Source organism: Rhopilema esculentum, chromosome 2 (assembly GCF_057945365.1).
Source record: "Rhopilema esculentum isolate cy_ngs chromosome 2, ASM5794536v1, whole genome shotgun sequence".
Lineage (NCBI taxonomy): Eukaryota > Metazoa > Cnidaria > Scyphozoa > Rhizostomeae > Rhizostomatidae > Rhopilema > Rhopilema esculentum.
Window position 1 is genome coordinate 3,132,785 of NC_142816.1, and position 24,186 is coordinate 3,156,970.

Genomic DNA, 24,186 nt, shown 5'->3' on the forward strand with positions numbered 1-24,186 from the left:
AAAATCAGGTTAACCAGACGTGGCTTAATTTACGTCACAGGTCACGTGCCAACAAAGTGTTCCGGTTCGAGGAAAAATGACATCAAATTATTTTCCTGAAAACTTCCAGTCTTTCTGCCATTTTGGCACGAAAATATACAGAAATGTAGTATTTCTACCGGAAAATTTCATTGTGGGAAGGGGGAGGGGTGTCACATCCCCTTGAACAAGAGTATTTTGGAAAAAGACTGCTGTTGCCAATCTATTGATTTCAGCTACACCTAGAATTTAGCTATTTTCATTTCATTTTATAAATATAAATCCGTATGACATAACTCAATGTAGTATTTAGTTAAAAATTTGGTCTTATCAAAAATCTATGAAACTTTCAATTGACATTTAACTGAGAAGATGATTAAAATTTTGCAGCAATAGCTAAAAACTACTTGAGGTTGAGATTTCTATTAAAATTTATAAATAAGATGATAAATTAAAACATCATCTTATATAAAGTATCATATGTTAAAATATAAGATGATTATTACGAAAATTATTACACAACAATACATTTCAAAGTATCACAATGTACACTATACATAACTTCTTTAAAATCTCAGATAATCAACAGCCTGATAAATCTTTTTATGTGTCCTTGGTTCTTTCAAAATACCAGTTATCAGTTTGCACTTTTTTGTATTTGTATCTCTTACCAACTACACCACCAATTCTAAATCGTGGTTTGATACTTTCGTAATTCTTCAGACCAACGCAATTCTAAATTCAAACAATTCATTTAAGACACATTGGATTATAGTTTATGATTTCTAGGCCCTTTCAAAATGATATAAGTTTTTTATTTTGCATTTCATTTCATTTAAATTCCGCTTTTGTTTGCGAGGGGGAAACAATTTTCAGTGCATAAATTAGCATTAATTCTCTTCAATGTGAAAGGAACTTACTGATGAAGACACAGTCCATGAACTTGGTTAGAAACCTTGCTTTGAAGACAATGTAAAAGTTGGGGTTTAAGCGTGACACCAGTGGCGTACCCAAGGGGGGAATAGGGGGTCCGGACCCCCCATTTTTCTAAAATATGATCCTCGAGATTTGTCCAAAAATGATGTAAAACTCATTGGGGGGAGGGGTAGTATACTGTATGCTTGTGTCAATAACAATTGTAAAATGCTTCGCTATTTACCGTAGCTAGCATTAATCAAATAATGGGGTGACATTTTGCAAAAAGGGCGTTTCCCCGCATTTGCGAGTGTATGAAGGGCGTGGTACAATAAATTTTCTGGGGCTCCGCCCTAGACCCCCCCCCCCCGCCCCACTGCTACAGCCCTGGGTACGCCACTGCGTGACACTATAGTTTCTTTGTTTCTAATGGACTTCCCCGCAGTCATTGACCCTGAAACGACTATTAAATGAAAGGTTTAGTATGATTAGAGACAGTGGTGGAAATTATGGGGGCATGGAAATAGAGCAACTAGCAAATGGGCCTTGTTTTGAAAATTGGTATAATCCCAGCAAATTCTCCAACTATCATAGGGGGTTTGAGCTTTTTGACAGAGAATCCAAATGATACCAGGGGAGATAAATCTTTAAAAAGTACACTCTTTTTTTATAAGAGCAATTTTACAAGAACACGAGCCTCAAAATTGGTCAAAAGTTAAGAACAAATTAACAACAAGCTGAGGCTGAGCTTCTGCAAAATCAATATTGAACGACGTTTTTTCTCAAAACGAGGATTTTTAGCAACGTGTGAGTGCTTTTTCGGTGAATATTCAAATTTGTCAGCAAATTAAGGCTGTCTCGCTCATTTTGTTGGCAAATAAGGCCTGAACACCTCCTTAGAGCGAAAAAGCTAGCAATAGCACTGCTTACACCCTATTAGATTAAGAACAAATTAAGAAAAATCCAGCCTCAGATTTTCGATAAAATTAAGAACAGTCAGCCTGAACTTAAATTTACTGGTTCTCATAAAAAAAATGTAACCGGCGTGTTCTTTACACCAAGTCACAATTTTTTTAATTCTGTGCGTTTCTGTGGAGCTTGAATTGGTTGCAACTTTTTAATAAATTTGTACCTGCATAAAAGCAAAGAAGGCATATATCCCGATAAAAACAACTTTACTTCTTTTATGAGATTAATTCTATAAGAAGACGAGCCCAAAAATATTAGAAGGTAAGAGAGCATTGTAAAACATTGCTATTTTGGATATATCTTTCATAAGGGGGTGTATTTTCTGCTGAAGTATAAAGGGTATTTCCAATACATCTCATGCTGTTCTGCAGTGAAATACTCATATTTTTATAAAAACTAGTTATTTGAAGTTCAGGCTGGCTTTTTTCGAAAATCTGACGCGGGCTCAGGCCTCGTTTGGCAACAAAGTGAGCGAGACTTTCTTTAATTTTGCCGGCAAGACAGGGCCTTCGACGACGCCATTGCCCCCACCTTTTTGTAAATTAATAAAGCTTTTGTTATGGGTGTTCAATTTTCTCTTGGCCCCCCTACTTTCCAACCTGTGTCAGAGCCAATGCAAGTTTGAAAACGCACCCCTAGATAGCAAAAATTTCCTTGTTTTGGGATGAAACATCGTTCAAAATTACATTTACAGTCTCAGCTTGCTATTAATTTGCTCTCAACTTTGTAAAAATGAAAGTCACATTTGCTTTCCTATAAGAAAGAGTTGATTGTCTCTTGTCTAAATTGGTTAATTCGGACCCTGACAACCACGAACAAATCTAGCCTCAAAATTTTAGAAGAACCAGCCTGAGCCACATTTGATTGGTTCCTTTAAAAAAGAGTGCACACGAAGCCCACATGAAGAGGGTTGGCAAAATTGTAACCCTGGCATGCAGCCAACAAATTTAACGACCTGTTGCGAATTCCTTGCCCCTGCCTTGCTCCCTTCCCGTGTGACCTGGCAAGTTAAATTTTTCCTAGTGCTGAGCTATACCTATAGTTTTAATTTCCTTGTCGATCAGCAACCACACCGCGCCAGTGTCACATATGTCGTATGAATCAGCACACTGGGCACTGGTCTACAAAAGGCGAGCTGTTCGTCTCAGCATGACTAGCGTCAGAGGATGATTTCAAAGGGCCCTGCGCTCATCAGGTTTACAAGACAAATCACAGAATTGAAGAGAGGCCATGGAGAAATTTGCAGAGTTCGTCGCATCGATTGGTCAGTCAGACGTTAAGATTAGTACAGATATGAGCAGCGTTGTTGCTGGCAATTGCTTACTTGAACAGCTCGCTTCAGACAGACGAAAAGAGACAGTAGAGAGAATGGAGAACCAAGGACTGGATCTTGAGGCAATAGGTACAGTGTTTTTCCAATTATAAAACAGAAAAATCTGCAATTTTTCGTATTGATGATAGTAACGTGTAATCTGGAATTTCAAGGGGAAAAAATTCTTCATTTTCCCACTGCCAAAATTTTTTTTAAAAAAAGATAGATATGGATGGACAGTTTTTTGCTTGAATTAGAAATTATTTCGATTTAGCAGGCAGTTGGATAATTGCACTTTGACTGTATTAAATAGAATTACAATTAAAGCCGTCTACTAGAAGCAAGACAAAAGCGTTCTATGCAGTGCGCATATACCTGCAATATGCAAAGAAGCAACATAGCCTATTGCGTAGATACTGCAAACAAGGTATTATTTTTGATCCGATCAACTTCGCACTGCAGTTGTCATTAACGATAATTAGCCAGGTAGTTTAGGCATCCATGCCTGTTGAGATGCTATGTGCAGCAAAGATGCTATGTGCTTGTCCGAAGAGCAAGGCACAATAGCAAAAAAGTGCTAGATTTTAACTAATGCTCTTGGAATAATTCCTAAGAATTTTTAAGATGAAATAAAAGGTTTCCAACAAAGATCGACAGGATTTTCATGGAATGATCTGCAGCATTCACCATTTTACAGCTCCCTAGAGTAGCAAAGAGTAACGCATCCAAAGAAATACAAAATGATTGCAAAATCTAATCTTTAAGTTCTGTTTTAAAGTTTATACCAAAGTTATAATTGAAATCGAAAGATGGAGATGAAGACAACTACACGTTTAAGACAGTTATAAGAAAGTATATTAAAAGAAAGTTGTGCTCGGTTCTTCAAAAAGTTAGGAATGTTCAGGGCTGGATCTTTGAAACCTAAGAAAGTTGAAAAATTTAGATATTTAAAGTTTCAAAAGAAATTGTGGTGTAAGAGTGAAATATTTCAAGGGTACAGTAATGTGCTGAACAGGAAACGACGAATACAGTATACAGTATACGTTGAGCGTTTTTGAGAAATATAGCATATTTCTTGCATTTCATCTTCTCCATCATTGCGCATGCTTGGTAACGTAAAACTTTCCAATTTTACGTTAAGAGAATGTTAAAAAAGTTTTAGTGCTGAAATTAGGAAATAGATAAGAAAGTCTGAGGGCTGGGCCGAGAAAAACTTTCTTATAAAAAAACGTGCGTAAGAGATATCCACTAGGACGAGAGGCGATTCACTCTTGCAAACAGCTAACAAGATTTACACCAAAACAAAAGGATTTCCGGGGATTTTCAGGTAAAAAAGGATTTCAACCAAAGGTATACGAGACTTTCATAATAGATAAATTTGCCCCTCGTACTAGGGATATGATGAAAACACGTGTGATCGGCTAACAAAAACACATAATTTGTTTTCTTATTGTTTTTGGATTAATGCTCAAGTGAATGATGAAAAAATGAACGAATAAATAAATTTATAGAGCCAGAAGAACATTTAACATAAACATTGACTGAAGAAAAAACTTGAAGTTTGCTAATTTTCTTGAATTGTAAAGGAGATGACTACACTGTTATCAGAATGATAACCTTGTTTTTGGATATATCATTGATTCTATATAAAACAATGATATCATGGTGGAAGAAAGAAAATGGTAAAGCATAAAGTCTTTTAGTGTGCTAATGTAAATGACTAAAAACTCATTATGATCTTTAGATTATAAGAATGTTTTAGAAATGTCACTGAAACTACGGGCATAAATGTCCAATAATATTAGAAATGTCAGTCTGGAAGATGAGAAAATATCCAGCTCTAGGCAGTGTTTAGAGTAGTAAGCTTCAAACAAGCTCACAGTCATACATAAAGTGTGACACACTGGCGTTTCATCTGATACTGCATAGCACGTGCATAGCATCCGATACTGCCCGAGTAAGTTGACGTTGACTTGAAAGCTTTACGAGCTCCATGTTCGTTACCATATGTGTTACGTCATCAAAAGAACAAAATCATATTACGGTAAAAGATTTTAAAGCACCTATCGAAGGTATTGTAAATGTATTATATTGGAATAAAGCATTGTTGAAAAGGGACAAAATGGCACATATCATTATGGTCCACTTAACTTTGGCATGGTCCGTTGCTAAAAATGTGACTTTTGTAACTATTGCCAGCCTGGAAAGGTAACTATTAACAGGGGCCCTTAGTTATCGAACACAATTGAATGTTTACAATTCCATTCCAGTTTGGCTAGACCCACACTAATTTATCTCTGCCACAGACTAAGGTTCTGCATCAATTGAAACAAGAAAAATTTTAAATTGTTCATACTTTTAACAAAGATTTTTGAACACGTTTAGACTCTCAAGACGTTATCCCATGCATCCTACATATTCTTGTACCTCAAAAACGGGCAAAATTGTGCCTAAAAACATGAATTGCTTTCTAGCTGTAAAAAGTCATAATTTTCTTAAAAACACAAGCCTCAGAATTGGTCAAAAGTTAAGAACTGAGGCTGAGCTACTGTAAAATACAATTTCGAACAACGTTTTTTCTCAAAATCGAAGGTTTTTAGCAAAGTGCGAGTGTTTTTTCGGTGAATATTCAAATTTGTCAGCAAATTAAGGCTGTCTCACTTTGTTGGCAAATGAGGCCTGAACACCTCCTTAGAGCGAAAAAGCTAGCAATCGCACTGCTTACACCCTATTAATTTAAGAACAAATTAAGAACATTCAAGCCTCAGATTTTTCAAAAAACTAAAAAAAGCCAGCCTAAAACTTGTAACTTAAATTTACTGGTTCTTAAAGAAAGAAATGTATAAAAAGACATACCTTTCTGGCTGTGAAAACAGCGCAAATATCAGGCCCTTGACAATCGACCCTCCATTTATTAAAAGACACTGACAGGCTAGAATTTATTGTAGCCATCTTGTCTTCTTGAAACGGTAATTTTCATCTCGATCGTCTGGTCTTCTTTCCTGAACTGAAAGAGCTCAGAGGCTTCGAGAGAAACAAATACTTGAACATATTTGATTATAAGCGTTAATTAAAATCGACTGAAAGGAAATTAATCTGATTTGAATCCAAGAACAGATATCAATAAAATTGAAGTGAGTGTTAATTGTGTTAGTTTGACATAAGTTTATTGACAATACGTCACAGTAACCGTTGAAAATAATTTGATTTTGTGATCGTCGTGAAGCAGTTTCTTCTTCTCGCCATCCGCAGAGCTACGAGGAATAATGTCGACAACACAACAAGAGGCGAAGCCAAAAGATTTTTTCGGAGGGGTACAGAAATGACTTTTGCCGAAAAAGGACGTGTCTGACTCTCTAAGGGTGTGGTCATCAGATGAATAATATGATATGCTGCTTTTATGAGTTTCTATTTCAAAATTCATACTTTAGTACCACACTTTGGAAGTTCAACTACTGAGGAAATGTTTATACGTTACAAATAAGGCTGAAATTAAACTACAGGAGGAGAAAAGAATTTCTTTGTTTTCCCAACAAAAATTTGTACCAACGGACAAAGTTGCCCCTGAATCTCTCCCCATCCCCCCTATGGTGACGCCTCTGAACACAGGTCTTTGCATGAAACATTTTATAGTAAAGGTACTAACAAGAAGTTAGAAAGTTTTAGTATTGGTCAAGAAATGTTTAGAAACTTTTTGAATTTCTATATCTTTGAGGAGAAAACGATGTCGTTTTTTAATGCCATGTTATCAATCAATGTTATACCTGAATTTCAATGCTAAAATCATTTAGTCTAATTTGCCTTTTAACCATAAAACTCACTATTAATGCGGATATTCCGGCTTTTTCTTCTTTGATGTTGGAATTTCGACAGTATGGCAGTTCTACAAGATGCAGAGTCCAATATCATCGGCGAAATCAAAGGAGTGTATGACACGGGACAGTGCATACAGGAAGGAGAAAATCGGGTGTAGAAATAAATCATCAAATCATCAAAATCAAATCAAATTAAACTTTCTCATTCAGCAACAATGATGCATGCTTTAAAGGTATACAGTTGCTAAGATTATAATAGATACGCAAGATATTACATAGCAATACTAGGATGGTTATATAAACGTTGCTAAGGACACTGAGGTAAACCCAAACAGTTTTCGTGCTCAGTGCCCTTCAAACTAAGTTTTCAGCATCAGACAACATTATGAACTTCAGTGTGCATTTTTCGCCAAAGGGTGTGATTACAAATATTTTGAAATTCAAAACGAAACAAGATCAAATAAGTAACAACTTTTTACATGGCATCAAATTAAGGGATATTTTGTACCTAAAGCGACTGATCACACGACTCAAAATCTCTCTTGACATTCCAGATTATGGGCAGCCTAAAAAATGGTATGAGAATGGTATCGTAAGATTCACAGGGTCCAGAACAGCTGAGAATAGAATAATATTTATAACAATCAAAACGTGGAAAGAGCTGGGTTTTTAACGAACTTTTACTTGAAGAGCAAAAAAGTAAGTGGGTCTTCTCAATGGCCTTCTTCCCTATTTGAAGACCCCAGAATTCTCTCCGTCTCCGCATCAGATTCTATCTTAGGGCGTTGTCTTTTAAGTAAATACGCGTACTTCGTCAAAAGGGCGTTGCTTTTTAGGGCTTTCAAAAAAGCAGTGCTTATGTGAGTGAAACGTGAAAATGTTTGGCCATCTGACAAAAATTGCGATTTATAAACAAAAGCAAAATCTAAATGCATTTTAGACCACTAGTTAGTAAAACTCTTACAAATAAGGCAAATCAATTCAACCAACAATGACCAAATCTCCTACAAAAGGGTGCCGGGGGCGAGAGGCAAAACACCTTATTAAATCTCTTACTCCTTTGGGAAAAATCCTTTTGTTTTCATCGAAAATCCCTTAAAATCCTATTGTCCTTAAAAGACATCGTACGCCGTACAGTACACGGTTGGGGGTACCTGCCCATATTGCCCCTCTCCCACAACTTCTATTATTCGATTGTAATTGTAGTCTAAGCTAGTTTGATTGCTATGATGTTTTAGCTTCATAGTCATGATTATCATGATATTTCCAATTGTCAAGGAATTAAAAAACGATCTGTGTTATCCTACATTGCAGGCCGTAAACACATAGCACAAAGGCACGGCATTGATTCCAGCGCAGATGACATCATGATCGAGAAGCGTAAAAAACGACGAAATAGAACGACGTTCACAGCTTTTCAGCTCGAAGAAATGGAGAGGATATTCCAAAAAACACATTACCCTGATGTTTATACAAGAGAGCAACTTGCATTAGCTTGTGATCTGACAGAGGCACGTGTTCAGGTACACTCTTTTTTGTACATAAGAACACACTTTATAAGAACACTGAGGCTCAATTTGCCAAAAATATAAGAACAAGGCTAGAACATGCTCAACTTCAGATGATAAATTTTAAAAAACAAATCGCATTTTGAAATTTATGTCACGTCAACAGAACAAAACTATGCAATTTATAAACATAAAAACAATTTATTTTTCAACTTTACCCAGTAAAACGTCTTAGAAGTTATAAACAGTATGTAACTTTTCAAATATTTGCAAAAAAATCACTATTAAAATAAGAAAAATTATAAGAACACTTGAGCCTAAAATTCTCAAAAATTCTCAAGAACATCGAGGCTCGGCAAAAATTATCTGGTTCTTATAAAAAAAGAGTGTAATGTAAAATATCACTTTGTTCAGAATCCTTGTCTCTGGCTATCATCTACAGGATTACGTTTTAAGATAAAGATTTTACCTTTCCTGTCCATGAATGAAAAATTTGTGACTGAAAACCCAAACAATTGGCGCCTTCTAGAGTGGAATGTTATGAAAAAATGTTATAAATTTTGAAAACGCAATTGTGATGAAGATACAAATAAACTAATAAAATATTTGCACCAAGGTACCTATATATTGTGAATTTCAAATATAGTGCTATGTAAAAAGAAATGCTTGGACTGGCCCCTCGTCGATTCATTCCATGAAAATCTCGTACACCTATTGTGGGAATCCTATAGTTTTATTTGGAAATCTCTTGAAATCCTTATGTTCTTGGGCAATCACCATTTAAAAGAGTGAATTGCCCCTCGGATAGAGACCGTACAGAAGCTAAAAATACATACACAAAACCATACATCAAACTCGAGGCACTTTCTATCCTCTTCACTCAACAAGACCCACATTCATCACCAAACACCTTTCAACCTTCACCTACACTTCTCACTTGTGTCCTTTCACCTATCAACTTTAGGAGTTGTTAGCCCAGCTGGGGCTCGCGGTTTCCTGCACGACAAAACGGCGCGCAAATATTCCACCGCATACCAAACATAGAAATGAAACAGTGAATCTTGACAAGTTGCAGCCTGTTTTTAAGCCGAAAGGCTGCCTCTACGTGGGAAATTTTTCTTCTTTAAAAATGAATAAAGTAGGAGCTTTTCACGTGAGAAAAATTGTATATTGGAGCATTCTTCAAAGTGTCCGCTACTATGTCTTTCACTTCACAACATGCTTGGACAAAACGTAAAAAAACATTTTGACATTGGGCAGAGGTCAAGCCAACAGTTGTTCCTTCCTGGGCGTTTTTTGCTACACTCAAACAGTGGCGTCGTCACGGGGTGGACTGGGGTGGAGAATGCTGCATGAGATAGTTGCTTGTTCAAAAATTTCAAAATAGATGAAAAATACTAAACAAGAATTTTCCAAGAGTCTGAAGGGCGTGGCCGAAAAAAATTCGTTTTTATCCACCCCAGTTAATGTTAGTTTGATATAGTTTTTGTGTAGGGATCAGCTAGATTTTGCCACCAGTCTTCGCGGGTTCCATTGACCGAGGACATAGCGAAAAATATTCCTGTATAGAAATTGTAACGGTTTGCCAATCCAGTGTAACAATACACTAATTGAAACATTGAGCCAATATCAACTGAAGCTAATTATCTAAAGTTGCTGCTGATGGTTTCAAGATTGCTAGCTAACATGATCCAATTTGATGACATCACAATTACAAAACTCAGCATTCAAACGGCTTTCATTCTGGAAAATATTCCAAGAAGATTACACATTTCTTCCAAGCCAATACTAAATATATCAAGGTAACAATAAAACGACTCTCAATACTAAGATTTCCAGATGCGTTTAGTTACAAAAGCAGTCTATTGCAATGATACGATTTTACTCGGTCAAATGCGGGTACAATATTTCGACTTCCTGACAAATTTTAAACTTTTTTTATTTTTCAAACCTTTGAATTTTTATGAAAAGCGTTTTCTTATTTCAAAAAAACTCTTCTCATATAATTTCAGCTGTTTAGACAAACTATTAATGATTTAAAAAGTTTTGTTCCTCTTGAAAGTTCCAACCATCGGACTTCGATCATTTTCGTTGATATTTGTCACTACATATGAAGGCGAACGGCCTACACAACTCTGGAATTTGCCCACCCTTGTTTATGTATATTTGGCTTAAATTAATGTTAATCACTTGCATTCATTAGTACACACTGGCTAATTTTTCAGTCAGTGTACACCAAATGCCAGGCTTGGGACAAACACAATAATTGGTAACAAGTAGACGCTAGGTCTTTAATACGTGTAAACAGAAACACGACAGCGTAAACAAACGGTTTAACAGTTTGCCGAATGTGTCATTGTGTGATGATAGTGGCAGCTTTTGGCGCCTCCTAAGCCAGGCACCGGAGGTGTAATATTTGGTTGCTAAAATCTGCAAACATCAAAGAGATCGGCTAAAAGAAAAAATATCGAATTCTAACTTGTTGACGTCACCTATCGTAGTGTCCTTGCCTCTTGTTGCATTCATCAACCCCGAACCAGGTCAAATTTCTGCACGAAAATGAGAAATTTCCTGCTCAGTCTAATTAGATTGAACTTTTGCCAGAATTTATCTTGTAGGTCTTCGACCTTTACACAGTAACGAAAGAATTACATATAGCCTTTGTATTTAAATGATACAAAAGTTCAAGCAAACATCATTTTGTTTGTAATATAATTCTAGTGTTGCAACCTTGAGCTCGAAGATTTCAAGTTTCAAAGATCATCGTTACCAACACCATCGTAATAAATCATCATCACTCTACAATCAGCAATCACTAATCAGCAATCAACGATCACCAAGCAACCAGCATGCAACATTTTATCAGCAGTGCTACACAACAGCAATCTATACACTACATTTAAGATAGAATTTAACATGGCACATTAAACACGGCTTGAGTTAAAAACTATTTTACACGATAGCAACAATTTACATAAGGTTCCCTACATTGTCAATGTTCAGTTTTGCTACTGACGTCCAGATAATCGAGGGACAAATAACTCCAAGAAAATCTCGTACGCCTTTTGTCGAAGGGGCAATTCACCCTTGCAAATAGCGTACGAGATTATTCCTAAAACAAAAGGATTTCCAGGGATTTTCAGATAAAATAATAGGATTTTCACAAAGAGTGTACCAGATTTTCTTGGAGTGATTTGCCCCTCGCCTTTTGTGAAAATCCTATTGTTTCATCTGAAAATCCCCAGAAATCCTTTTTTTAGGGAAAATCTCGTACGCTATTTTCAAGAGTGAATTGCCCCTCGCAGATAATAACCAAGGGTATAGAGCTGGGAGGCTGTTGTTTTCGAAAAATCTTTCGCGAGGCCCCTCCTTGTTCTTTTTAAAGCCAAACGCATTTTTAGCAACTTTGTCTCACCCTTTCCTCGGGTGAATTCTGTTTTTAATCTGCGGTTCCTAACAATTAGATAAAAAGTTGAATTCAATTTTTTCTAGGTATGGTTTCAAAATCGTCGTGCAAAATGGCGAAAGAGGGAGCGATTCCACGACGTGTCGACATCAATCACAAACATTCGATCTCTTGCCCCTTCGCCCTATTCATCATCAGCGCTTCTTAAATCGCAAAACTACCCCAATACGTCAGAGTGGGTAGCTCAGGCACCTCCAAGTCCCCTTGGGCGCCCTCTCAGTGGTTGCAGTAATCAAGCATACGGTTCAGCCGGATATGTACAATTGCATCATCCCCCGTCTCTTTACTCGTACCCGTATTACCAAACCAATGCAATGAACAGCTCCCAAGTCAACTGTCGTGAGGCAGCCAGCCCTCCTTATTCGAATGGCAACGCTCCAATGCTGGCGTTACAATACACAGGGTACCATGCCATCAACGACTACCAGCGAAATGTTCCTTCGCAGCAGTTCCCCTACGCAAGACAGCCAACGCACCTTAGGCACATGTCCGATTCAAGCAGCGGAGAACTGAACGTTTCTGATGAAAACAGTCCGGACGATGTTTTGACTGTTAGACTCAAGAAAGAAAACAAATATCGATGAAATTTGTAATTTATCGAACAAAGTAATGATGTATTTGCTTGTCTTCACAAGAATATCTTACCAAAGGGCATTTCAAAATATGTTAAAAACTTGAGAAAATTTTGCCTCCTCCCAAAATAATTGAAGTTAGGCCTTTTTTCAAAAAGCCAAGCTCATCTTAGCTCATCTTAGCATCAAGCTCAAGCCCCCCTAATATTATGCCAAGCACCTGCTAAAGTGAAGTCGATAACCTGTTTTTGCATTTCTGGGTCGCGTTATTCTGTCGGCCTTTTTGCATCATATAAATTGGAAATATCATATAGTATTTTGCCTTCCATCTTTATTTCCTAATCTTTCAAGGGGTAATGCTGAGTTCTGAATTGAAGGTTTTTTCTTGCAAGCCAAGGCACACTTTTACACCCTGGAGTTGAATTAACCTGGACACTAGTTGTGCATTTCCCTGAGTTAGAAATTCCCGTTGCACACAGAAGCAGTTTCTTCGATTAACAATTTGCAGGACAACCGCGGACACAATTCCCACTGGCAAACTGGCCAGTATTGAAAAGGGAAAACGCGATTCCTCAGCAAGGGGGGCGCAAATTCGTCCATCTTGAAGAGTGTTACAAAACGGTCCTAAATATCTCAGGACATCTAAGGCAAAATCGCCGTTGGTATCTTGGCTTGCTAGAACAAGAACCTAGTAAGCATCAGTCCTCTGCTAAATCAAACCACGTCAAATCACCTCAACTTTCTTGGATAAATATTGCAGATGCAGGAGTTATAATAAAGCGGCTTTAGACACCTGTCAATCAACCATTGACCAATCAATAGACGCGTGAGTGGCATTACGCTTATTGATTGGCCAATTCTGATTGACAGCCGGTTTAAGCCACTTTGTTAGAAAAGATAATTAGATAAGCAAGAGAATCATTAGCTATGTTAGAGCCACAAACTTGATTTAGGTAAATATTCATAAATCTTATTGTAAATTTAGATTTGTAGTTTATTATTAGTTCAATGTAGATTAAGAAGCAAATGAATGGATGTATCAAAATGATTTTTAGTATATAAATGGAAGAACCTCAAAAAATGTACTTTTTTAGCTACATTTTCTGATTTCAAGGTATTCTTTTCTACCGGTAATTTGAGTTGCGATATATTGATTCCTCGTCAATTGTAACAAAGAAAGATTGATTGTAACATCACCTATGGACTAGAAACACTAGAGAGCCACGGCGAATTTCAAGATATAATTTCCTCCTATAATAGCAGTGACAGTTAGGTCCACTTTCAAAGCTGCAGTAAAAGAGAAAAAGCCCTGGCCCCCTACATTTGCTAGCCTTGGCCCTCCCAGTTTGAAGTTCGTGGCGTAGGACCTGTAACCAATGTACTTTCAATTTTATGTTGAAATTTTTCTGTCGCAAAACGTTTGGTGTAAGTTGATCAAATAGAAGTTTTCCAGCTCTATTTTCGAAGTGCAAAAACATCCTTCAAGCCGAATCATCACTGACGTATGTTTTGTAGCGTTCGCTGAAGCGCTCGAACAAAATTCTACTCATTTCAATCTCCACTGATTTCGATCAAATTTCTGCGCGCGCGAGAATCTTAGGGCAAAAAAGTTGTCTTAGGCCGTCATTTACCAGTTTTGTTTATGAGAAAAAAGAAATTCAGTTATATTAACATAAAAAAGCACAAAGATTAGGGACGCAAATTACATGAAGACAGAAATCAGAAAGGTGAATACCAATAAAATCGGCATTTGAAAAATCATGTTTCCTTGTGGAAAAGAATTATTCCCTAATCTACCCAGTAAAGTAAGTAACTGCAAGTCAGTTTCACTGCTACTAAGTTTCGGTTGCTGTGAAGATGTCATCTTGCAAAGGCCTATGTTTACCTCGAATAATTTCGCTTGACGAAAAGTAGAAACTAGTTCAACTATTCGTCAAGGGAATTTTTCGATGTGCGAACGCTTTTCTCTCGAGATTTTTCTTTCTGCGCATGTGTCGTCGCGAATTTTTCAGACGAACGATGCAAAAAACTGTCAGTGGAGATTGGCCTTCACAAATGGGTTATAAATATCCATCGCTATTGAACGACACAGAATTAAGATGGCAATATCTTCATAAATTGGCATGACAACTTATTTCATAGAATTAAGATTTTGCTCTATAAATTTTTTGGTAAAATGGCAATTTTGATCGTTAAATCTTTAATTTACTGCTCGGTCAGGTACAACATTGTTGAACATTCTTTGTTCACAATGATGGTATCAACGGTAAAAACACGAGGGTACTAGGTACTCCGCAGCGTCCAACAGGATGGCTGGATATGATGGAAGAATTGAGCGTGATGTCCTTGCATCAGCTTAATGAAAAAGCATTGATCAGTGCACAACAGATATTGTTGGTTCAGAGGATAGCCAGAAGCAGGGACCGCAGAAGCGGAGAGGCGGCTACGGGGGCTTTAGCTCCCCCAAATAGTTTTCAAAATTGACTTAAAACCATAAAAATTGCCCTGCCCTTGGCTTTCAGCATGTTCAGCCCCTCAAACGATTTAGCCCCCTAAATCCGTAATATGATCCGCAGTCCTTTGCCAGAAGTTGTCTGAAACTGAGCTGAAAAACTCTTGAATCCTATCCAGTCTAATTTATTAAAAAGTGACACTGTTGACATTATGCCTAACTTGTACATAATTCGAATACATAATTGCAGATCAGTCCAATTCATTTAGTACGTTGTTGCCGAGAAAAGGTTTTTGACGATAAAGATCAACATGTATTTCATGGCAAGGGGTGGAAGGCTCTGGTTATATAAGCAATGCAACATAAGAAGTTGAGTTTGTCACCTACGTGTAAAGAGCTGTTAATTGTAGTAAAATGATTTTGTATAACAATATTCGCTTCTGTCGTAAGACCACTCCACAATGGCGCGAGAATGATCGAAAACTATCGTTATGCAAATTATTTGTATCTCAAAGGGCGAATAGTTTTGAGATTGATCCTGAGTAGAAAAACGACTCAGAGAACAATTTGGATCATGGTTTCCAATGTTTTCCAGGGAAAACTAGCCCTGGAAATACTTCAACTGTTATGTTAGCAATAAATCTCTGTAAAAGTTGTGTCCTTTTACTAAGGCAACTATTCCTTTTGCATTTTAGGAGAGCACTCATTATAAACTGTCTGGAAGAAATTTGAACTGCAGAATCTTGCTCAGCATAAAGTTTTATGCCTTTTACTGTCCCCAAGAGTAAAGAGAGAAAAATACACAAAAAATTGTCTTCTATGTCAAATCAATATTTTTAGACGTCTTCTCCTCTTTCCTTTGTTACTAAAACACTGTCAATAAAACCTTTTTTAAATTTCACAGCGATTTTGTGGCTGCATCTAACTTGCTGAGCAATTTTTGAAACTTATAGTCCACTTTCTCGTATAAATTTTGTAGCGACTCGTATCTCATTATGCAACTTTTCTTCTTTAGATATGAGCTATATTCTACAAATAAAAAACAATTTTCAGCAATAAATGCATCTTCAACTATGTTTGCTATGAAGTACACCTATTTCACCCAGTTGTGCTGATATTTAGAACAAGGTGGTGCAATACTGCAGGTAAAGAGTTAAAGAATTGCATGATACTCGTTTTACTTATCGTGTAATCCAGTTAAATTAAATTGTTGTGTCGTTATTTTGTATGAAGTTTCAGAAAATCTATCGTTCGAAAGTCGCAAAGTCGTTGCAGGCCAACAAAACAGAACTGTGTCACTCTTAAAGAAATAAAATGACAAAATTCTTCAAAGTCTTTTTATATTCATATTTATATCAAGGATCTTTTTACGTTTCTGTAAACTTTCTGAATTCAAATAGCAAGAAATTTTGAGATAGCAAGCAAGTCTGGGAGCTTGTGAAGAAAATCTGTGTTTTTACATCATTTTAACCATTAATCGAGTAGCCGAGTTGTTAAGGCGCTCGACTGTCATGCTAGCACTCCGGGTACGGCTCGCGGACTGCCCTCAGTTCACTCGGCTGAAAATGAGTACCTAGTTGAAACTTACTAGGGAGGTAAAAGCGGCGTGGAAAGTAACTGGCCATCCTACCACACAATGCCGTGGCCTAGGACGATGCGCCCCTAACAGTGCATTCCCCAGTAAAGTTTGAGCGAGCGATGAAACGACACATTTATAAAGGAAACAAGAAAAAATGAAACAACGGTTTTTAGTTCGTAACAAATTGGTTAATAATTGAATCAACTTTCTTATTGAAATGAAGCACAAGTAGGCAGATTGAGCATGAATCAAAATAATAGCATATCGTTATTTTTGCAAATTTTATGCAATGGAAGTTACTTTAGCAGCTTTGCTCCTTTTTGCCTTTTTCTTTAGGCTTCTAAGCTTTTTCTTTTTCTTCTTCTTGTTGGAACCATTTGTAACACAGAGTGTAATTCCAACTTTCAATTTGAAATTGCTGGCCAATTGTGGAACTGCATCTGATTCATAACCAGAGATAGACACTTTCCAGTCGGCATAGACAGAGGGATACAAAGCTGTTCTCTCCAAGAGATCCAGACATCTATCTTCCTCCATATTCACCGGACAGATTTCGGGCTTTGATGTATCATAAGGGTTTTGAAACGTTTCTTGTCGGCAACCTTCATTGCTACCACCCTCGAGGTATTCAAACTTCAAATTCTTGCTTGGGATGATCGTATATGTTTTGCCATTCGGCACCAGTTGGTTCCTCCCCTCTGATTTTGCTTCAACATTGACTCTCCTTCGTATTCCACTCATAGTTGGCAAGAAAATTTCAAACTTCTTCACCGTGATAACAGAATCCTTATCCCCAGTGTCAATCCACTGATTCTCCACCAACCAGTCACTATTTGGGATTTTGAACCTTACTTGTTTGGCAGCATACAAATTAGATATGTCGAGGTAAGCCTTGTCAGCTTCTGTTGCTGCACTGATTGGTACTTCCCTAAATCCTACTTTTTCCTGGCAAGGTCTTACCTGACGAGAGACAAGATTAGCAATATTCGTGTTTAACCCTTGACAAAGGTTGGGCCTTGTTCCGCCTTCTTTATACTCCAAAATGTCGCAGTATGCCTCTGTAGCCTGCCAAATGTTGATCTTATACGATATATAGGAAATCAAGCCAACAATTCTCAAATTGTTGACAGCGTTGCTGCTTGAATCCTGTTCAGCAGGGAGCTGCTCGTACCCGGCTGTTATGCTTGAAGCGGCATCAATGGATGTAGCAGCCCTCATATAAGTAGCTAGTGCCTCAATGAGCTCAAACTGAAAATCGTATATCTCTGCATAGGTTTCGATCATTCTCTCTGCAAGCAACTTTGTTTTGGGACATAAGCCAGACGCCCTTACAGTTGCCTTGACTGGTTCAGCAATCAGCGTTTCCGTATTCATAATAACATCACAGGTGGCTTCAATAAGGTCAGTCCAGGTTGCTGTCATGGCTGTCAACTCTGGCCTAGTAACCTTTGGATCATAGGCCGTATAGTCTCTAATGAATTTTTGCTTCTCTGATTGAAAAATGGAGGATGACTCTTCATTTCCAATATTATCGACGACTTTTTTTACAGACTCAAGAAATTTGGCATTTTCCTGAAACTTGCCTGATATCTCAACGGTCTTTTCAGTTAGTCGATCAAAAGAGCGTTTCACTTGGACAAGCTCCCCTGCTATAGTTATTGAATCAGCCAGTTTGGCACTGCGATCCATAAGATCACCCACGCTTGACCCTCCGAAAATCTTCTCAAGAGGATTCATTAACACAGCAGCAGCTAGACCAACTTGAACGGTATCTTCAGCTATCTCCAGGGCGATAGCCGCAATTGCTCGCTTTATAAGGTCATCAAGGTTTGCCCCTAATTCTTGACTCAGTGTCGAAACACTTTTTCTAAATAATTCTAACCTTCCATTAACGAAATCTACATCAGCACGTGCTTTATCTCTGTTGAAGCTTTCAACCTTCTGGAAATACGTCCTGACGCCTTTAAATCTGTCGTTGGTTGTTTTAGTGACTTCGCTGTTAAGCCAACTAAACAGGGAAGGAAGGGCATTTTGTGTGTCTTGGACAATTTGCAATATTCTGTCAATTTCAGTTAGCTCTAAAAACGTTTTATAATCAATCCTGGTATTCAGAATTTTTGTCACGTGTCCATTATCAGACACAACTTGAGACTTTAGGAAAAGCCTTATCTGAGCAACTACTCTGAAGAGGGTGCAGATGCTCTTTGTTTCGTCGGAAGGATGGCCGACAGTGGCTCCACAACCTTCTTTCATCGTTGTTAAATCTGGTGTCAGAGATATGAGCTCTGTCAATGGATCCGTTTGTCCGTTTCTAACATTTTTGAAGAATGTTTTCAAGTTATCAATGACCAGCTTTTGAATGTTTTCGTTGGTTCTTGGTTTTACTCGAGCGAATTGTTCTGGGTCGTTATGTCGCAGAACGAGAAAATGGATGCGATAAGCGTTCCATTTCTCACTGCTCCTACTTTCATCTTTTACTTTCTCATACGTGTCAACTATGTCCACCAATTCTGGTAAATGTTCACAGAATATTTCATCTCGAGGCTGACTCAAGCAATCTCGTTCGATTTTATCTCGAAGTTCTCTTGCAGAGCGTCCTGTTAAAGCCTTGGCAAAGTCTTGTGGCCTCTCAGACAGTCCAACAGCAAGATCTCTTTTGGAATTTTGATCTCTGGCAGTGTACGATTCGCGACCTGAAGGATGCAATCTGAGAATTTTAACACGTAGAATGTCGGCAATGGTGATAGAAACTTGCTTTTTCACTTGATTGGTTTGATCACGGCACAGATGTTCCATACCACTGTCACCAGAATCATCGGCATAAAGAACGTTGTTGTCAATAAATTTCTTTCGAATTTCGTTAAGCTTTTCATCACTTTTTAATTGGTTGCTTCTGATGAAATCTTTACAGATGGTTTCAATATCTACTTCACTGCTTGCAGATGCTGGGAACAACTGAGATGTTAGCATAAGCAACAAAAGCGTCTTCATGACTGTCGCCTAGAAAATATCGAGAAATTCTTTATTCTGCTAAGTCAAAACAAGCGCAAATATATAGGCAGAGTTAGATTTAATAAATACATAAATGGAAATATTCAAAAAATGTATCAATGATCAATATAGTCGTGGAATAGCAATGAATAACCAGTTAAAAAAGACATTCTTAAAAAGGATTGTTGAAACATATTTTGGCACCAAATTAATCCCTTGGATAATTTTATGTAAAAACTCTCAGAACATTTCTGCAAATTTTCTCTATTTTGGATAGTTAAACCGCAAAAATGGCTGTTTTACATTTTTAAATGGCTGATTAAGAACAGCTCGCCTGAACATCAGGTTAATGGTTCCTAAAAGAAGTGTGCGAAATAATAAAGATCCTGACCTCATAGAAAAAAACAGAAGATATCTTTATCTCTCTTGAAAACTTCAACAATGTTATTGAATAGTTAGTGCTCAGTGCTCACTGGTTTGTCAAGAACGAGGGACTTTCAGGCACACCTTTTCTTCCTCTCACGTTACGTTCGTTCCACACCTAGAATTAATAATGTCTTACCTCTGGTCGTTACGAAATTAACAATCAGAGGAGTGGCGGACCATGAATGGTTTAGTATGTTATGTTTCTGCTTTTCCGTATTATTTTAAAATACTATCTCAGTTTTTGTCATGGCTCACAAGTAGATAAATGCAGAATTGACTTTAGACCTAGCCGGACATTAAGCCGTTGCATATAAAAAATGCAATAGCGGAAAATTCAGGCAAATAAACACACATAAAGATGATGACGTTGCTTATGTAAGAAAGCCAATCAATATATGCATCAGAGGATACAATTCACAGTTGTGTAATTGTATTTTCAATCTTTCAATCGATTCAATCTCTGCAGACACATTTAAAAGTTAACAAAGAGACTCAAAGACTCACCAAAATCAGGAACTGGTTCTTGCCAAATTCAGTTACAGATTTGCGAACTTAAATACTTTTTTTAGTGTAATCAAATGTGGTAATCCGAACAAAGATCATGGGGACCTATACGGTTCATTTGAGGTGTTTGCTTACCTTTGAATCGAACAGAGCTTAATGAGTTTGTTTTTCTTAAGGAAGGCAGAACCTAGAATGCATGGTGGGAACACAGGTACTTCGCGCAGGGGTCGAGATGCATCGTAGTATACATTTTCACCAATATATCCCCATTGAAATTAAACGAAATACAAATTCGATCCTGCCGAGAAATGGAAGGAAGGTTAAACTTTTTTGTTAACTCTGCTCTAGCTACTGTGAATCTTTTGCACTTCCACAGTGCTTCCTCCGCAGTGGCATAGAAACAGCCTTTATGATTCAAATTACATAACAGAAGTCCTTGAATTAGACCGCCTTGGGGATATTCAATTTGATACGTTTCTTGATAGGGGCTTTACGATGGGGCTGTTTCACGATACATCTAAAAGTTGCTATACAAGTAGATAGCTTTCAAAGCTTTTTAACTTTTATCAAGTTCACTTTGAGAAATGAAGCATTTTGCAAATCAACTTAAACAACGACAACACTGTGAAAATGTTTTTTGTGCTGCATGAGTTCCAACAAACACATCCGCTTCGTTTGCAACATTGATAAATCCTATCTACTTCTAAATGATTACTATAATCGGTGCTTATAAACTTTTCAATTATTAACAAATTTGGAGATAAAACAGCCCACTCATTGATACATTTCTATTTTTCGATTCGTTTGAAAATTGACTACACTCTTTTTTATAAGAACAATTTTATAAGAACACGAGCCTCAAAACTGGTCAAATATTAAGAACAAATTAAGAACAAGCTGAGGCTCAGCTTCTGCAAAATGCAATTTTGAACAACGTTTTTTCTCAAAATCGAGGAGTTTTTGCGATGTGTGGGTGCTTTTTCGGTGAATATTTAAATTTGTCAGCAAATTAAGGCCCTCTCACTCACTTTGTTGGCAAATCAGGCCTGAACACCTTCTTAGAGCATTATATTATAAAGTTCCATTACCTGTGAATGGGTACATGTTAAATCAAATCTATCGTACAACGGTCAAACAAATTTATTGATTAACTCGTAAACAATGAGATCAACCTGTGTAAGCGTACGTATATTGGGAAAATAAGCAAACCTCGTGAATTTATTGTCTTAACTTGACAAAAAAAACAAAAATCTTTCATGATCCTTTTCAGATATTCTAAAGTATAACACACTTTTTATAAGAACCAGTAAATTTATTGTCTCAACTTGACAAAAAAACAAAAATCTTTCATGATCCTTTTCAGATATTTTAAAGTATAACACACATTTTATAAGAACCAGTAAATTTAAATTCAGACTAATTCTTCTTAACTTTTTCAAAAATTTGAGGCTGGATTGTTCTTAATTTGTTTTGAAATTTACAGGGTATAAGCAGTGCGATTGCTAGCTTTTCGCTCGAGAGAGGTGTTCAGGCCTCATTTGCTAACAAAGTGAGTGAGAAAACCTTCATTTGCCGACAAGTTTGAATATTCACCGACGAAGCACCCACACATGGCTAAAAATCTTCGTTTTTGAGATAAAACGTTGTTTAAAAATGCCTTTTACAGTAGCTCAGTCTCAGCTTGTTCCTAATTTGTTCTTAACTTTTGACAATCTCTTTACTGTTGGGAACATGCCCCCAACAGCTTCGCTAACTGCTGATTACGTAGGTTAGCTAATAACTTTCGTAATTAGTAGCCAGTTTAGGACGTATAATTAGAGTAGATTGCTTGCTGCTCTATTGTTAGCTAATTAAGGATCGTGCAGAAGCTTCTAGAAAGTTCTCGTAATCCCTGAAATAGAACTGCCTACAAAGAAATCTTAGCTTTGTTTCGCAGTTAACAATTCGCGAGCTTCTCGTTACACATGTTAATCAGATTGAAAAATTAGCTGGGTGATTTATTATCTATGGAAATAAGTAGCCATAGACAGATCAAAAATCATAATATCATATATCATAATATGATATCATAAATTATGGGAAGATTTCAAGAATTCGGCAATATTTCAAAACCTGTGGCACGAATTAGCGATGATAAGTCTTATTTAAAGGGCATTTTAAAAGCTTTCGATAAATGTAGTTAAATTTGCCGATGTCTATAACTTTTGTGACTTCATAGATAACATCATTAATATAATTTTTTATTTCCAAAAACTGGACAGACAGTGGGCAATAGCAAAAGAACATTTAAGATTGAATCTTCTCGGTGGAAATGAAGCCAGTAGAACGATCAAGTGTCATTGGGCAGTTTATAAATAGGTGTAAGGAGAAAGTTAATAAATAGGTGTAAATAACTCACCATTAAATTCATTCAATGGTACACTCAAAATATTGGAAGTTCCTCTTGCTTGATACATTATGCTTGCTTTTATTGCTCGAAAATTCAAAACATGTTAAAAAAATTCAAGTAATATATGAAATCCGCTACTGAGATCCCAACTTTTATCACAGAAATTTAGTATGGAAAAGATAAGGTCTTGAAAGTAATCTTTTGAAAGTAACAGCGAAAATTGTTTCTTATGTTCTCATAAAAACGGAAGATAAAGTTTCTTTGAAAGAGCAAACAGAAAAATGGTCCAAGATCAAAATATCGACAGATAGCCAGCCTTTGGTTGAATTTTACTTTGGTTTTCTCAAATGTTGCTGATACTTGGAAAGGCAGACATAAGTTGCAGAAAGACACTCCGCACTAGAGTGGACCCAAGTTAAAAACGATATGGCTGCATCTCAGATGCATCCGCCGACGAAACTTATTGCTATGCAACACCTGCCGCAGTAGCTGGTAGTATGTCAAGTCGCTCTGTAAGTCAGAATCTTTTGGAAAAGATGGTATGCTTTGTTTGTAACAAGAAAAGACCATCGGACGAGAAAACGTTCAATGAGAAGGGACTGGGAAGATGAGGTCAGAGGGTCTGGATGCAATCGGGTGCCCCTAGGAAGAGCAGCCTTTTAGGTTTTTAAACCTTTATTATTTATATTATACTATTGTAATAGCTGATAGGGCATCGTGCCTAAACATTTCTATGATATGATATGATATGATATGATATGATATGATATGATATGATATGATATGATATGATATGATATGATATGATATGATATGATATGATATGATATGATATGATATGATATGATATGATATGATATGATATGATATGATATGATATGATATGATATCATAGGATATGATGTGATGTGATATGATATATGATAGGGTATGAGGAAAGGTTCGCCCATAAACTACTAAAGTAGAAAAATGCATACTTGAAAAACCAGAATCATCGTTTCTATGTTGCAGCTAATCGATCACAGATTGCTGTTAGTGGAGATTCGCACAGATAGATATCTTTGGGTCGTCCCGATAGTTCAGCGGTAGAGCACTTGACGTAAAAAGTCAGGGGTCGTGGGTTCGAGTCTCGCTCGGGTCGGTTATTTTCCCGCACTCTCTATTAATTATCTTCAAAAATCCTGTTGTCTGTAAACAATCTCTTAAATGTTTAATAAACACTATCGCGAGTAAAGATATTCAAAAGTACCACTGATGAAAAGGCTCCACG

General features: G+C 37.0%; 2 protein-coding genes across 5 annotated transcripts; one reads left to right on the top strand and one right to left on the bottom strand.

Moving 5' to 3' along the window:
- The first annotated feature begins 2,798 nt into the window (after positions 1 to 2,798).
- On the top strand, positions 2,799 to 15,277 carry LOC135695546 (uncharacterized). Of its 2 annotated transcripts, none has more exons than XM_065214665.2 (3): positions 2,799 to 3,304; positions 8,344 to 8,540; positions 12,030 to 15,277. In XM_065214665.2, exons 1-3 carry the CDS (start codon positions 3,133 to 3,135, stop codon positions 12,585 to 12,587), a joined length of 927 nt encoding a protein of 308 aa, XP_065070737.2. In that variant the 5' UTR covers positions 2,799 to 3,132; the 3' UTR covers positions 12,588 to 15,277. The 2 variants fall into 2 exon arrangements, with proteins under 2 accessions (XP_065070737.2, XP_065070736.2); XM_065214664.2 differs by having other exon boundaries at positions 2,812 to 3,304; positions 8,344 to 8,552; positions 12,030 to 15,264.
- Positions 15,278 to 15,660: 383 nt separating this feature from the next.
- On the bottom strand, positions 15,661 to 21,150 carry LOC135695537 (uncharacterized). 3 transcript variants are annotated; one of them, XM_065214655.2, is made up of 3 exons: positions 20,528 to 20,545; positions 19,989 to 20,138; positions 15,661 to 19,606 (listed from the first exon to the last, which is right to left on the bottom strand). In XM_065214655.2, exon 3 carries the CDS (start codon positions 19,595 to 19,597, stop codon positions 16,889 to 16,891), a length of 2,709 nt encoding a protein of 902 aa, XP_065070727.1. In that variant the 5' UTR covers positions 19,598 to 19,606; positions 19,989 to 20,138; positions 20,528 to 20,545; the 3' UTR covers positions 15,661 to 16,888. The 3 variants fall into 3 exon arrangements, with proteins under 3 accessions (XP_065070727.1, XP_065070729.1, XP_065070728.1); XM_065214657.2 differs by lacking the exon at positions 19,989 to 20,138 and having other exon boundaries at positions 20,528 to 21,150; XM_065214656.2 differs by lacking the exon at positions 20,528 to 20,545 and having other exon boundaries at positions 20,071 to 20,138.
- Positions 21,151 to 24,186: the final 3,036 nt, after the last annotated feature.